The sequence below is a fragment of the Mobula birostris genome, chromosome 6 (assembly GCF_030028105.1).
Source record: "Mobula birostris isolate sMobBir1 chromosome 6, sMobBir1.hap1, whole genome shotgun sequence".
Lineage (NCBI taxonomy): Eukaryota > Metazoa > Chordata > Chondrichthyes > Myliobatiformes > Myliobatidae > Mobula > Mobula birostris.
Window position 1 is genome coordinate 185,750,208 of NC_092375.1, and position 16,753 is coordinate 185,766,960.

Consider the following 16,753-nt stretch of genomic DNA (forward strand, 5'->3'; position numbering starts at 1 on the left):
TTAGCAGATTAGCTCATGTCCATAAATCTATAAGACACAGGAGCAGAAATAGGTCATTTGGCCCATCGAGTGCTCTGCTATTTCATCATGGCTGATCTAATTTTCCTCTCAGCCCCAATCTCCTGCTGTCTCCCCTTACCCCTTCATGCAGCAACTAATCAGGAATGCACCAACCTCTGCCTTAGTTATACCCAATGGCTTGGCCTCCACAGCCAGCTGTGGCAACAAATTCCACAGATTCACCACTATTCCTCATCATCTCTATTCTAAATGGACGTCGTCAATTCTGAGGCTGTGTCCTCTGGTCTTTAGACTCGTCCACCATGGGAAACATCTTCTGCACATCCAATCTATCGAGGCCTTTCAACATTCGATAGGTTTCAATGTGATCCTCTCCTTCCCGCGCCCCCTCCCCCATTCTTCTGAATTCCAGAGGGTCAAGGCCCAGAACTATCAAATGCTCCTCATATGATAAACCTTTCAATCCCAGAATCATTTTCATGAACTCCTTTGAACCCTCTCCAATGTCAGCACATAAACAGCCCTAAACTGCTTACAATACGCCAACACCTGACGAAGTTGTCTCGGCCTGAAACGTCGACTGCACCTCTTCTTAGAGATGCTGCCTAGCCTGCTGCATTCACCAGCAACTTTGATGTGTGTTGTTACAATACACCAAGTGAGGCCTCACCAGTATCTTATAAAGTCTCAACATTACAAACTTGCTTTTATATTCTAATCTTCTTGAAATGAATGGCTTGGGTATGGCACCCACTCTTGTCTCTGTTGTCATCTACCTCTCTTTATTGTTTGGTGAGACTGATTGAAAGAGCTGTGGGAAAAAGAATGCCGGATGTTTCCATTGGGTGAGAACTGCAAATAAAGGCCAGGGAAAGGGATGCTGAAGTAGACCAGAAGTGTGCCAAGTGTGGTGACATAAAAAGAAGCCAAAACCAGAAATGTAGTACAGTCAGTTAGATTAGATTAGGAGGACACTCAGTCCTCGTTTATTGTCATTTAGAAATGCATGCATTAAAAATGATACAATGTTCCTTCAGAAAGATATCACAGAAACGCAGGACAAACCAAGACTAAAACTGACAAAACCACATAATTATAACATATAGATACAACAGGGCAAAGCAATACTGTAATTTGATAAAGAGCAGACCATGGGCACGGTGAAAAAAAAAGCCTCAAGTCTCGATAGCCCCATCATCTCATGCAGACGGTAGAAGGGAGAAACTCTCCCTGCCATGAACTCCAAGTGCCGCAAACTTGCTGATGCATTGGAAGCTCCCGACCGCGGCGGACTCTGAGTCGTCCAAAAACTTCGAGCCTCCGACCAGCCCTCCGACACCGAGCACCATCTCTGCCGAGCGCTTCGACCCTGCCCCGGCCGCCGAGCAACAAATAAAGCCGAGGACTCGGGGCCTTCCCTCCGAGATTCTGGACCACACAGTAGCAGTGGCAGCGAAACAGGCATTTCAGAAGTTTCATCAGATGTTCCTCCGTGCTCTCAACGTCTGTCTCCATCAAATCAGGATTGTACACGGCATCCTACTTGACAGATAACAGATATCGACCAGAGTGGCCATTGCGAGCTGCGTCGCGCCGCCACCTTCTCCTCCTGCCTCTGGATTCTGAGTGGAACTGAAAAGAGCTTATTCTTGCAAGCAGAGTCCAATTTTCCACTAATACAGGGGTTCCCAACGTGGACTCTACAGACATCTTGGTTAATGTTAGGGATCCAATGCATATAAAAGGGATGTGAGCCTCTGCTTCTTTCAGCCACCTTGTATTCTGGTTGTTCTATTATTGTCCCACTTTCAGGCACTTAAGAAATATAACCCAATTTATCTGTGCTTTATGTAGTGCAATTACTAGGTTTTAACACTGCAAAGTCAGTTAACAATGCCTAGTTTTGATTCACTGACTTGAAGGAACACACTCAACGATTCAGGAGCAGCTTCTTCCCCTCTGCCATCAAATTTCTGATTGGACACTGAACCCATGAACACTACCTCACTACTTCTTTATTTCTATTTTTTGCACTACTTGTTTAACACTTAGTATTTATACAGGCATCCGTCAATCTCATAAGACCATGGATTTGCGCCTTGGAAGGTTTCCAGGACGCAAGCCTGGGTAAGGTTGTATGGAAGACCGGCAGTTGCCCATGCTGCAAGTCTCCCCTCTCCACACCACTGATATTGTCCAAGGGAAGGGCACTAGGGTCGATACAGCTTGGCACCGGTGTCGTCGCAGAGCAATGTGTGGTTAAGTGCCTTGCTCAAGGACACAACACGCTGCCTCAGCTTAGGCTCAAACTAGCGACCTTCAGATCACTAGACTGACGCTTTAACCACTTGGCCATGCACCAACACATTTAATACCTACATTAACTGTAATTTATATTTTTGTTCTTCTCAGTTGTTATGTATTGTGGAAAGTTGGAGGTTGTTTGGCTGTTCCGGCGCTCTGCAGCCTCCAAGAGGATTCCAGGAGGCAGAGGCAGCAGGCGCAAACCTCGTAGCGAGCAGGCTGCAGGACGAGGGGCAAGTTGATGTTCGGCTCCATTTCACCAGTTAAAGCTTCCATTGTTTGCCGATTAAAGCAACAAGGAAGATCGAAGCATCGAAGCGAGCGCTGGGTGCTTGCCTTTTGATTGGTTGCTCTGTACCGGAGAGGGGAGATCCTGCCGCTGCACCAGGAATGCACTTCCTGGAATGACGGTAGAGGCAAATATATTAGAGACATTTGGATAGGCATATGGATGTAAGGAAGATGGAAGCATCTGGACATGGTGTAGGTAGGAGGGATTAGTGCTTGAATGATTTTGATTTGCTGGTTCGGCACAACACTTCGAGCCAAATAGCCTATTCCTGTACTGTACTGTTCTATGTTTTATGCAGATTTCTAGTTCTGGAGAAAAAGCTGACTTCCTACACAACATTTTTTAGAATTTAATTATAAATGCAATTGCTCCAAAGGGAGTACATCATTTGTTCTGCAATCTGAACAAAATATTACCTTGTGTAAAGCATATTGAGTTTCCATATTACCGAAACAAGTAACATTAACACTTTTTAAAAGACTACATTTTAGTTATGAAATATTTAGGATTGTAGTAATGAACAGCCATTTTTTTTTCAGAACAATCTACGGAGGACAATAAAGAATGCTTATGGAAAGAATTGCATTAAATTGCTTGATTTTGAGGAAAGTACATGACCTGATTTACATTATATATTCATTTTATATCATAAATTTCAAAATTCCTGTGTAAACAGTAATAAATCCAAAGTAAGGTATTCAATAATACTCTCTACTTCAGATAAATAGAATTTACAACCTTGTCTTCATCCTCAAGATATCCGGATTGATGTCGGATAACTGAAGCAACATCTCCAGGCACAGACAGATCAGAAAGTGGGTGAGATCTGGAACGTTGACGAATCGATGCTCTGCAAGTGTACATGTATGGTTGGTTCAAAATGTACTTACACTTTTCAATATGCATTGTAAACTTACAGATGTTTCAGGACAATTCATTGAAAATTATAAAGTACACAAATTTTGATTTGCTTTTTTTTGCTTTCTCTCGTCCTTTATCATAATTGAAGCTTAGCTAAAATTGAAGAATTTAACTAAATCAAACTGTCTGAAAACAAAAAAAAGAATTTAAAGTTGATACAAATAAGCACCAGGATAGTGTAGTGGTTAGTGCGACACCATGAAAGCTCAGGGCATTCAGGAGATCAGAGTTCAATTCTGATCATCATCTGTAGGGAGTCTGTACGTCCTCCCCGTGGAATGCATGGGTTTTCTCTGGGAGCTCTGGTTTCCTCCCACAGTTCAAAGACATACCTGTTAAGCAGTTAATTGGTCATTGTGAACTGTCAGGTGATTAGGCTAGCATCAAATCGGAGTTTGCCGGACAGCATGGCTCGAAGGATCGGAAGGGCATATTCTGTGCTGCATCCCAATAATTAAACAAACCGAAACAAGTCCCAGGATAATATTATCCTTCATGCATCTGCATCCACTCTATGGGAATTACAGTAACTTGTATATTATTGTGAAGCTTGGTTGTTTTAGATACTGAAAATAATACTCATAGATGATATCAATTCTTGGAATATTGCTTTCTAATCCAAATTTTCACTGAATCTAGAGTAAAAATCATCCCAGATATAAATGGATTTCTATTTTACCAGAAGAATTAACTTGTGTCCTTAAAAACATAAGAAAAGGCAGCATGGAAGTTGGTTTCTTAAAGGAGCAGAAAGTCTTTCAAGATTAGAAAAAAAACAAAAGAAAAATTATTAGGCTTCAGCAGAAGCTGAGGTGCCCAATGAGTAAATATTTGGGGATTAAGACTGGAATTAAGGTCTCAAAACATTATTTACCACATGATGGTGTTGTTTTCCCAAGCAGGTGTGTTCTGTTTGCTCTCCACCATTAGAATGCAACACATGGCAAAAGAGAAGAGAGAAGTCACTGCTGGTTCAGAGAGATTGGAAGAGGAAAATCTTTGTCACTGAAACGGAAACTGACCCATTGCTGGAAAGCGTATTGAAGCTTTTTTTCATAATAGCTAACATTAAAGTTTTAATGGAAAAGGCTGAATAAGAAAATAGGGAAGCAATTACTAAGTAGTCCTTCATATTCATTAATTTAGAATATAGAATATAAAATAAGAGAAAATCTGCAGATGCTGGAAATCCAAAACAACACACACAAAATGCTGGAAGAACTCAGCAGGCCAGGCAGCACCTATGGAAAAGAGTACGGTCGACATTTCAGGCCGAGACACTCCAACAGGACTGGAGAAAAAAAAAAAATGAAGAGTCAGAGTTAAAAGGTAGGGAGAGGGGAGGGAGAAACACAAGGTGATAGGAGAAATAGGAGAGTACATGATGCTGTGTTGACCTTACAGCCTACTCTAAGACCAATCTTGCCCTTCCTTCCCTCATAACCATCCATTTTTCTATCATCCATTTGCATATCTTAGAGTTTCTTAAGTGTTCCTAATATATTTGCCTCTACCATTACCCCTGGCAGGGCATTCCACACACTCACTACTCTGTAAAAACCTACCTCTGACATCCCCCTCTACTTTTCACCAACGACCTTAAAATTATGCCCCTTAGTATTAGCCATTACCACCAAGGGAAAATGTCCCTGGTTATCCACCCTATCCCTGCCTCTTATCATATTGTACATCTCTACCAAGTCATCTCTCATCCTCCTTTGTTCCAAAGAGAAAAGGTCTAGATTGCTTAGCCTTTCCCCAAAAGACACACTGTCTAATCCAGTCAGCATCCTGGTAAATCTCTGTTGCACCCTCTCTAAAGCTTCCACATCTTTTCATAATGAGGAAACCAGAAGGGAACACAGTATTCCAAGTGTGTCTAGCCAGGGTTTTATACCTTGTGGTTCTTGAACTCAATCCCCTGACTAATGAAGAAAACACACCGTACACCTTCTTCACAACTCCGTCAGGAAACTTTGAGAGATTAATGGACGTGGACCCCCAAATCCTTCTGTTCCTCCACGCTGCTAAGAATCCTGCCATTAGCTCTATATTCTGCGAATAATTATTTGTGAGTTACGAAAATTTACTTTGCTAGCAAATCTAGTTTGTAGTAAGCTGGATATGATTCTAACAAATGGTCTGCAGTATTTTATAAGACTGAAAGTAAAAGCTCAACTTTTATATTCTATGTCCTGGCCTTTGAAGGCATGCGTAAGAAGGAAAGCCTTCTTCTCTCTGTGTCATGTACCACTTTAAGGGAGCTATGGACTTGAATCTAGGTGTCTCTGTTCATCAACACCCTATCATTTACTACTTATATTCTATCCCTATTTGACTTTCCAATGCATCATCTTTCCATCTCCTAAAGCCCAGTTTTCCAACTGATCTACATCTTGCTGTAACACCAGAGAACATTCCTGACCATTCGTTATAAATAACAATACATTTTCTAACGAAGTTTGTGAGCAGCAGCAGCCTTTAGAATGGCTCCTTTGGTCCAGGTCAAGCTGCTTCTAATGTGCCAGTCACCAATTGGCTCATTTGAAGGATGCAGCAGTTCTTTCCCGTTGGTTGCCTTGTGTGCCTTGGCACTGGTGTCTGGGTTCTGGTGTCTCAGGGGCTTTCCTTTGTCTCGGGACACTCACCTTTACACTGAGGTCACGGCCAGTGCTGAAGAACCACTGGGAAAGTATGCTGCAGGTACAGGAGGGCTCACGTGCTCTCTGAGCTAAACATCTGTTGAATGTTTAGTCATAGTCATAGTCATACTTTATTGATCCCGGGGGAAATTGGTTTTCGTTACAGTTGCACCATAAATAATTAAATAGTAATATGTAAATTATGCTGGGAAATAAGTCTAGGACCAGCCTATTGGCTCAGGGTGTCTGACCCTCCAAGGAAGGAGTTGTAACGTTTGATGGCCACAGGCCATCAGTTTTGTAGTTTGTCTAGCTTAGGGAGACTTAGATGTCTGGTTGAATGTTTTACTGTTTGTCTGTAAATAACTGAGTAACGTGCTTATTTATAATCAGTGTCATCTGTCCCACTCACCAAACATGTGAACCTGCTTCCTCATAACAATATGTGATATGCAAGCCAGGGTAGTACGATATGGAGAACAAGCTGTTGCCTATGTAGCAAGCTCCCCCTCTCTATGCAGCTGATGAACTCAAAGGAACAGCAGAGACTGATATAGTTTGGCACCAGTGGTGTTGGAGGAGTTGCCAGTCAGCATTATGTAGGACTGCCTTGGGGGCTCCAGCTCCGGATTTTTCCTTCGGGGTTTACTCCCAAAGCCTCCCCCATCAGTGGGTATAGCCGCTAGGCAGTGGAGGTTTAAGTTCAGCGTTTTCCTTCTCCTAGGTGAGCTGACAACCCCGACTGACGAGCTCCAACTGCCCGAAGCGACTGGTTTTAAGGTGCCAGGACCCCACCCTTGCCCATCCTCCTGTCAGTAGAAACAGTTCCTCTGGGCTTAGTAGCTAAGCCACACATGAAGGCCAGGAGCCGGACTTGGTTGGTCAGAGACTATTTGAGATGCGAGCCATTGGGAGCATTTAATAGGTAGTGGGAGCTTGTCCCTACCACCTCCCCGGCTATGATAACCATAAGGAACCAGCAGCCTTTAACATTGCACTTATTTGAATACAAGGACAATCCTGACCCAAGTTTTCTGAAGTATATTATCTGCTTCCTACCGTAAGCTTGTACGAGTACTCCCATGCCTGATGAACTGCTGCTTTTCACTTGCTCTTTCTTCAGCTGTAGAACCTGCTGCCATTAAGAAATTCAGCATGTTGACTAAACAACATTTCAAAAATCATCCAGTGATGTTTTGTTTTGAATAAAATAATTCAAGTAAAATAATTTTAAATTGCTTACTTTGTCTTCTCTTTTCATTGAGAGCTTGGTCTCCCTGAGTTTGTAGAGTTACTAATGTGAAATAAACCCCTTTTCTCTCAAGCAGTTCTGCATGTTTCCCCCTTTCTACAGCTCTTCCATGTTCAAAGCCAATGATCACATCAACATTTCTTATTGTGGATAGTCGATGAGCAATGGAGATAGTTGTTCGACCCATCTGAACCTTTGCACAAAAGTAATGCTTTGCTTTTCAAATATTCTGCTCTTAGCTTGTGTCAATATGCAATTATTTACTAAATTAAACCACCACAGTAATGCCACAGTAATTATAGCTTAGTTAAAGTTGAAGAATTTAACAAAATAAAACAGTTTAACAACTTTAAAAATTGATACAAACGAGCACCCAGTACAGCGTAGTGGTCCGTGCAACAGATCACAGCTCAGGGCATCGGAATTCAGGGTTCAATTCCAACGTCATCTGTAAGGAGTCCGTACGTCCTCCCCGTGGAATGTGTGGGTTTTCTGCGGGTATTTGGGTTTCCTCCCACAAGTCCAAAGATGTACCGGGTAGGTTAATTGGTCATTGTAAATTGTCCTGTGATTGGGTTAGGTTAAATTGAGGTTGTTGGGGGTTGCTGGGTGGTGTGGCTCAAAGGGCCACAAGGGCCTATTCAACACTGTATCTCAATAAAAAAACTAACTGATACTGAGCTTCAATTTAATCATTTAGACACACACCAGCAATAACATAAGAGATCACCGTAGAGACATATGATAAGGCTCTTCCCAAAGGTTTAAAAAAAGGATATCAAATCAAGAGATGGACAAAGGAAAGTAATATGCATTGAGGCAGATGAGGTTAGGAAGATAAATCTTGGGCAGGGAGTCAAAAAGAACAGAAAAAATAAAGTGGGTCAGAATGCACCAAACACCAGAATCACAAGAGCTGAGAATCCAGGGAAATTGTAAAGATGAACGAAATATCAATGATTGCCATTTCTTAGTGCTATAGGTCAATTGATAAATGTAATTTTCCAATTAAACAAACCTTATCAAGTGCCATTTGAACGATTGCCTCACTCTCATTGTCCAATGCAGATGTTGCCATATCCAGCAGCAGAATTTTGGGATTTCTCACGAGAGCTCGAGCAATGGCAATACGTTGTTTTTGACCTCCGCTCATTTGCCCTCCGCCTTCTCCTACAAGGGTGTTAAATTTCTGAGAAAAATTATGGATAAGCAAACATGAGTTGTTCATATTACCAAGGACAACTGTGAAGCATAATGTCTTTGAAATTCTACCGTATGGTGCAACATCTAGAGAAACTAAATATTGTAATTTCTAAGAATAAAATGCTTAGAAAGGAAATTTGGGAAACACTGTTCCTTCTAAGCTGTGTGGGTGCATGGCCACGCAGTAACTGAAATACTCCTGCACACATAGCCTTTGCTGGTATGTAGCTGGAGTTTTCTTTTATGTAATGCTAATATAACTTTGAAATTATGCTAATATAATTTTGAAATTTATGTTAATATTATTGTGAAATATCTGTATTATGTACTAATGAATATAATCCATAAATTTTCTAAATAATCAATGTACCACTACTTTGAAACATTTTGGAGCTTCAATGTATTTGCATTGTCACTGTAACAGCTTTGAGAGTCCTATGGACTCGGACCCCAAGATCCCTCTGATCCTCCACACTGCCAAGTGTCTTACCATTAATACTATATTCTGCCATCATATTTGACCTACCAAGATGAACCACTTCACACTTATCTGGGTTGAACTCCATCTGCCACTTCTCAGCCCAGTTTTGCATTCCATCAATGTCCCGCTGTAACCTCTGACAGCCCTCCACACAATCCACAACACCCCCAAACTTTGTGTCATCAGCAAATTTACTAACCCATTCCTCCACTTCCTCATCCAGGTTATTTATAAAAATCACGAAGAGTAAGGGTCCCAGAACAGATCTCTGAGTCACACCACTGGCCACTGACCTCTATGCAGAATATGACCCGTCTACAACCACTCTTTGCCTTCTGTGGGCAAGCCAGTTCTGGATCCACAAAGCAATGTCCCCTCGGATCCCATGCCTCCTTACTTTCTGAATAAGCCTTGGATGGGGTACCTTAAGAGATGCCTTGCTGAAATGCCTTTGCCCATTCTTCCAATTTCTCTAAGTCCTGCAGTAATCACAATGCTTCCTCAGCACTACCTACCCCTCCACGTATCTTTGTATCATCCACAAACCTTTGTCACAAAGCCACCAATTCCATTATGCAAATCACTAACAAACAATGTGAAAAGTAACGGTCCCAATACTGACCACTAAGGAACACCCCTAGTCACTGGAAGCCAAATAGAAATGGTCATTTTTATTCCCACTCACTGCCTGCATTCCTCTATCCATGCCAGTATCTTTCCTCTAATGCTATAGGATTTTATCTTCTTAAGCAGCCTCATGTGTGGCATCTTATCAATTGCCTTCTGAAAACCCAAGTAAATAACATCCACTGCCTCTACTTTGTCCACCCTGTTGGTTACTTCCTTGAAGAACTCTAGCAGATTAGTCAGGCAAGATTTCCCTTTACAGAAACCATGCTGACTTTGACTTATTTTATCATTTGTCTTCAAGTACCTCGAGACCTCATCCTTAATAATAGACTCCAACACTTTCCCAGCCACTAAGGTTAGGCTAAACGGCCTATAATTTACTTCCTTTTGCCTTCCTCCCTTCTTAAAGAGTGGAGTGACATTTGCAATCTTCCAGTCCTCCGGGACCATGCCAGAATTAAGTGCTTCTTGAAAGATCATGACCAATGCTTCTATTATCTCTTCAGCAAACTCTTTTAGGGATGCAGTCCATCTGGTTCAGGTGACTCAACCACCTTAAGACCTCTGAGTTTGCCTAACACTTTTTCCTTTGTAATAGCAATGGCACGCACTCCTGCTCCCTGACACTCACGGACTCCTGGTACACTGCTAGTGTCTTTCACAGTGAAGACAGATGCAAAGTACCCATTTAGTTCATTTACCATTTTTTTGTCCCCCAGTACTACCTCACCAGCATCATTTTCCAGTGGTCCAATATTAACTTTCACCTCCCTTTTATTCTTTATATAACTGAAATAATCTTTTGTATCCTGCTTTATATCATCGGCTAGCTTGCCCTTATATTTCATCTTTTCCCTTCTTATAGCTTTTATAGTCGAATTTTGTTGGATTTTAAAAGCTTCCCAATCATTCAACTTCCCACTCACTTTTGCTACCTTATATGCCCTTTCCTTCACTCTTATGCAAACCTTAACTTCCTTTGTCAGCCACAGTTGCCTACCCCTTTCATTTGAGAACTTCTTCCTCTGTGGGACATATCTATCCTGTGCCTTGTGAACTATTCCCAGAAACTTCAGCCATCTCTGCTCTGCCATCATCCCCGCCAGTATCCTCCTCCAATCCACCTGGCAAGCTCCTCTCTCATGCCTTTGTAATTCTTTTTATTCAATTGTGATACATAGAAACATAGAAAATAGGTGCAGGAGTAGGCCATTCAGCCCTTCGAGCCTGCACCGCCATTCAGTATGATCATGGCTGATCATCCAATTCAGAACCCTGTACCTGCCTTCTTTCCGTACCCCCTGATCCCTTTAGCCGCAAGGGCCATATCTAACTCCCTCTTAAATATAGCCAATGAACTGGCCTCAACTGTTTCCTGTGGCAGAGAATTCCACAGATTCACCACTCTCTGTGTGAAGAAGTTTTTCCTCATCTCGGTCCTAAAAGGCTTCCCCTTTATCCTTAAACTGTGACCCCTCGTTCTGGACTTCCCCAACATCGGGAACAATTTTCCTGCATCTAGCCTGTCCAATCCCTTTAGGATCTTATACGTTTCAATCAGATCCCCCCTTAATCTTCTAAATTCCAGAGAGTACAAGCCTAGTCGATCCAGTCTTTCATCATATGAAAGTCCTGCCATCCCAGGAATCAATCTGGTGAACCTTCTCTGTACTCCCTCTACGGCAGGAATATCTTTCCTCAGATTAGGGGACCAAAACTGCACACAATACTCCAGGTGTGGTCCCACCAAGGCTTTGTACAACTGCAGTAGTACCTCCCTGCTCCTGTACTCGAATCCTCTCGCTATAAATGCCAGCATACCATTCGCCTTTTTCACCGCCTGTTGTACCTGCATGCCCACTTTCAATGACTGGTGTATAATGACACACAGGTCTTTTTGCACCTCCCCTTTTCCTAATCGGCCACCATTCAGATAATAATCTGTTTTCCTGTTTTTGCCACCAAAGTGGATAACCTCACATTTATCCACATTAAATTGCATCTGCCATGAATTTGGCCACTCACCCAACCTATCCAAATCATCCTGCATCCTCTTATCACCCTCCTCACAGCTAACACTGCCGCCCAGCTTCGTGTCATCTGCAAACTTGGCGATGCTGCATTTAATTCCCTCGTCTAAGTCATTAATATATATTGTAAACAACTGGGGTCCCAGTACTGAGCCTCGCGATACCCGACTAGTCACTGCCTGCCATTCTGAAAAGGTCCCGTTTATTCCCACTCTTTGCTTCCTGTCTGCCAATGAATTCTCTATCCACATCAATACCATACCCCCAATACCGTGTGCTTTAGGTTTGCACACTAATCTCCTGTGTGGGACCTTGTCAAAAGCCTTTTGAAAATCCAAATATACCACATCCACTGGTTCTCCCCTATCCACTCTACTAGTTACATCCTCAAAAAATTCTATGAGACTCATCAGACATGATTTTCCTTTCACAAATCCATGCTGACTTTGTCCGATGATCTCACTGCTTTCCAAATGTGCTGTTATCACATCTTTGATAACTGACTCTAACATTTTCCCCACCACTGATGCTAGGCTAACCGGTCTATAATTCCCCGGTTTCTCTCTCCCTCCTTTTTTAAAAAGCGGGGTTACATTAGCCACCTTCCAATCCTCAGGAACTAGTCCAGAATCTAAAGAGTTTTGAAAAATTATCACTAATGCATCCACTATTTCTTGGGCTACTTCCTTAAGCACTCTAGGATGTAGATCATCTGGCCCTGGGGATTTATCTGCCTTTATTCCCTTCAATTTACCTAACACCACATCCCTACTAACATGTATTTCCCTCAGTTCCTCCATCTCACTAGACCCTCTGTCCCACACTATTTCCAGAAGATTATTTATGTCCTCCTTAGTGAAGACACGACCAAAGTAGTTATTCAATTGGTCTGCTGTGTCCTTGTTCCCCATAATCAATTCACCTGTTTCTGTCTGTAAGGGACCTACATTTGTCTTAACCAATCTTTTTCTTTTCACATATCTATAAAAGCTTTTACAGTCAGTTTTTATGTTCCCTGCCAGTTTTCTCTCATAATCTCTTTCCCCTTTCCTAATTAAGCCCTTTATCCTCCTCTGCTGGGCTCTGAATTTCTCCCAGTCCTCAGGTGAGCCGCTTTTTCTGGCTAATTTGTATGTTTCTTCTTTGGAATTGATACTATCCCTAATTTCCCTTGTCAGCCACGGGTGCACTACCTTCCTGATTTATTCTTTTGCCAAACTGGGATGAACAATTGTTGTAGTTCATCCATGTGATCTTTAAATGCTTGCCATTGCATATCCACCGTCAACCCTTTAAGTATCATTTGCCAGTCTACCTTAGCTAATTCACGTCTCATACCTTCAAAGTTACCCTTCTTTAAGTTCAGGACCTTTGTTTCTGAATTAACTATATCACTCTCCATCTTAATGAAGAATTCCACCATATTATGGTCAATCTTACCCAAGGGGCCTCTCACGATAAGATTGCTAATTAACCCTTCCTCATTGTTCAATACCCAATCTAGAATTGCCTGCTCTCTAGTTGGTTCCTTGACATGTTGGTTCAAAAAACCATCCCACATACATTCCAAGAAATCCTCTTCCTCAGCACCCTTACCAATTTGGTTCACCCAATCTATATGTAGATTGAAGTCACCCATTATAACTGCTGTTCCTTTATTACACGCATTTCTAATTTCCTGTTTAATGCCATCCCCAACCTCACTACTACTGTTAGGTGGCCTGTACACAACTCCCACCAGCGTTTTCTGCCCCTTAGTGTTATGCAGCTCTACCCATATCGATTCCATATCTTCCCGGCTAATGTCCTTCCTTTCTATTGTGTTAATCTCCTCTCTAACCAGCAATGCTACCCCACCTCCTTTTCTTTCATGTCTATCCCTCCTGAATATTGAATATCCCTGAATGTTGAGCTCCCATCCTTGGTCACCCTGGAGCCATGTCTCTGTGATCCCAACTATATCATATTCATTAATAACAATCTGCACTTTTAATTCATCCACCTTATTACGAATGCTCCTTGCATTGACACACAAAGCCTGCAGGCTTGCTTTTACAACACTCTTGGCCCTTATACAATTATGTCGAAAAGTGGCCCTTTTTGATTTTTGCCCTGGATTTGCCAGCCTGCCACTTTTACTTTTCACCTTACTACTTTTTGCTTCTACCCTCATTTTACACCCCTCTGTCTCTCTGCACTTGTTCCCATCCCCCGTTGTGAACTAACCTCCTCTCTCCTAGTCACTTTAATTTGATTCCCACCCCGCAACCATTCTAGTTTAAAGTCACCTCAGTAGCTCTCGCAAATCTCCCCGCCAGGATATTGGTCCCCCTAGGATTCAAGTGTAACCCGTCCTTTTTGTAGAGGTCACACCTGCGCCAAAAGAGGTCCCAATGATCCAAAAACTTGAATCCCTGCCCCCTGCTCCAATCCCTCAGCCACGCATTTATCCTCCACCACATTGCATTCCTACTCCCACCGTTGCGTAGCACAGGCAGTAATCCCGAGATTACTACCTATGTGAGTTATGCTTCTACCTCTCCAAATGCAGTATGAATTCAATCATATTATGATCACAGCCTCCTAAAGGTTCCTTTACGTTAAGCTCCTTAATAAAATCTAGGTTATTACACAACACCCAATTTAAAATAGCCTTTCATTGTAGGTGTAAGATTCTTACAGAAGTTAATTAAGGCAGGTTTAATTGCTTTGTCTGGGAGCCTGTTCCATAGAGGTATCTTGCTGTTGGGGATTACACCTACTTTTGTTACACAACAAAATGGTAAGTGGTACCTCTGGCAGATCCATAATGAAATTATAAGCATTGGCTTCCTTGGCTGCTCTGATAATCTCATCCTTTGTCACATTGTCACGACCATATCGAATATTCTCCTCAATGGTGGTGGCAAACAAGACAGGCTCCTGTTCAACAATCCCAATCAAAGAACGCAGCCACTGAATATTTAAAGAGCGGATGTCATGACCATCCAGAGTGATCTGCAAAAAAATATATAACAGATACAATAAATAATTATTCAGAATAGAGAAACAGAACGCTGGAAGAACTCAACAGGTCAAGCAACATCAGTAGAGGCGAAGTGTGTAATTTACAGATGCAGCATACCTGTAGGAGTCTTCCAGTAATCTGAATTAGTACTAGATTTCAGCATTTGAAATAATTTTGTCATGAATGAAATAGAAAGATCTTATATTAAAATATTACCTTATTGCAATAGAGATATTATTTCTGATTTAGTACTAGATTTCAGTGTTTGAAATAACTTTGTCATGAATGAAATAGAAAGATCTTATATTAAAATATTACCTCATTGCAATAGAGATATTTCAAATGCAATATATAAAATATTATACATTATTTTCAGAATAGTCTGTGTTGAATATGAGATGGTTTAAATTGAATCACAAACACAAAATGTTAAATATAAATTTTTTAATAAGTGCACAATTAATTTATGTTCTTATCAAAATAAGATAGACATCTTTCTCTTCTCAGATAGTTTAACTATTGCTTCTTCCCAAAGAAATAATACATTTCTACAAGACAACTGACGACTATGGTGCAACCAAATGGATTTCATAGCAGTTAGTTTATTTTTTAAAGTATAGAGAATTAATTTACTTTAAAGTTATTGTGATTAATATACTAAGTGTATTGAGCAATTTCTGTGCAGAAAATTCTCCACGGTATTGAGATAAATGGCAGCTAAGTATTGATATTCTGTTGCTGTTACTGAGAAGAATATCACCCAAACATTTCCATCTTTTTTTGTGAAAGGTGGGAAAGGATCTTTTGCATTTAACTGAGCAGGTAGCAAGGCCTCAATTTCTACAAAGTAGTACTCCCTTAGTATTGTCATCTTTATTAAAGTTTTTATGACAAAGCTGTTGAGTTTGCTGTTGAGGGAGAGTGCAGAGCACACCAGGGTGTCAGCACGCAAGATACTCACTGAACTTTATTGACAACCCTGCTTGTACAGTATGTGAACTCCTTCCATGTAGGAGTGGCATAGAAATACCACTATTAACTACACCTACAAAACCATGTTCAGTTCTGTAGAAGATTGCTTATTAGGGAGGACTCTTATTGAAGATTATTTGTTAATTTATAGTAAATATATGACGGCTGCAAATGTGAAACACAAATTAAATTGCTAGAAAATCTTAATCTGTTATCCTGGTGAGGCTGCTTGATATATAAAAATATAATATTGACATAGGATTCAATAATTGGCTTAGATCTCCCGGTCCACTGTTTAGTTTTCGGTTTTGATGCAAAAGAAATCCCTTCATCTTTTGTTTATGAGAACAAATTTAAAAACTTGGACGTTCTGTGATACAAGCTCTGACAAGTTTTGCTCTCAGTTAGCTGTAGTTGGAGTTTTTTAAAACTATAAATGCAAATAGAACAGTGTTAGGAATAGATTCACCAGTAGGTGAAATTTGTTTATTAACATGTTTCATACGGGAATTCAAACACAATCTTAATTCCCAAACAAAATTCAATAACATAGTAACAACCTGAGGTAAAAAATAATATCTAAATTTACTGAACACTGCAGGCATGAATATAGGTGACCATCTCTAGCAGAAATAGTGATAATGTGGTTCATTTAAAGTGAAACAATATGTCTCTAACCGAAATATAAAGTTTACCATTTTAACCAGAGCTAGAGAATCATTGGCATTTAGACCATAGACGATAAGATATGGGAGCAGAATTAGGCCATTCAGCCCATCGGGTCTGTTCTGCCATTCAGTCATGGCTGATAATTTCAACCCCATTGTTCTGCCTTCTCCTTTTGTCCCTTTGATTAGTCAACAACCCTTCAATCTCTGTCTTGACTATATCCAATGACTTGGCTTCCACAGCCCTCTGTGGTAATGAATTCCATAGATTCACCACCACCTGGCTGAAGAAATTACTCTAGTTTAAAAAAAAACACAGTTTTAATGGGA

The 16,753-nt window shown here is 41.1% G+C and overlaps 1 protein-coding gene across 2 annotated transcripts in view; it reads right to left on the reverse strand.

Annotated features, from left to right (window-relative positions):
* Positions 1-16,753, reverse strand: part of LOC140199640 (bile salt export pump-like) — a 92,282-nt gene that overhangs the window by 24,464 nt on the left and 51,065 nt on the right. Inside the window, exons 12-16 of one of the 2 annotated variants that reach the window (XM_072262059.1) lie at positions 14,570-14,773; positions 8,451-8,621; positions 7,424-7,625; positions 7,240-7,315; positions 3,353-3,467 (exon numbers count right to left, since the gene is read on the reverse strand). In XM_072262059.1, the coding sequence (XP_072118160.1) occupies positions 3,353-3,467; positions 7,240-7,315; positions 7,424-7,625; positions 8,451-8,621; positions 14,570-14,773 (768 nt within the window). The remainder of the gene's footprint in view (positions 1-3,352; positions 3,468-7,239; positions 7,316-7,423; positions 7,626-8,450; positions 8,622-14,569; positions 14,774-16,753) is intronic. The other variant, XM_072262060.1, reaches the window with a different exon arrangement.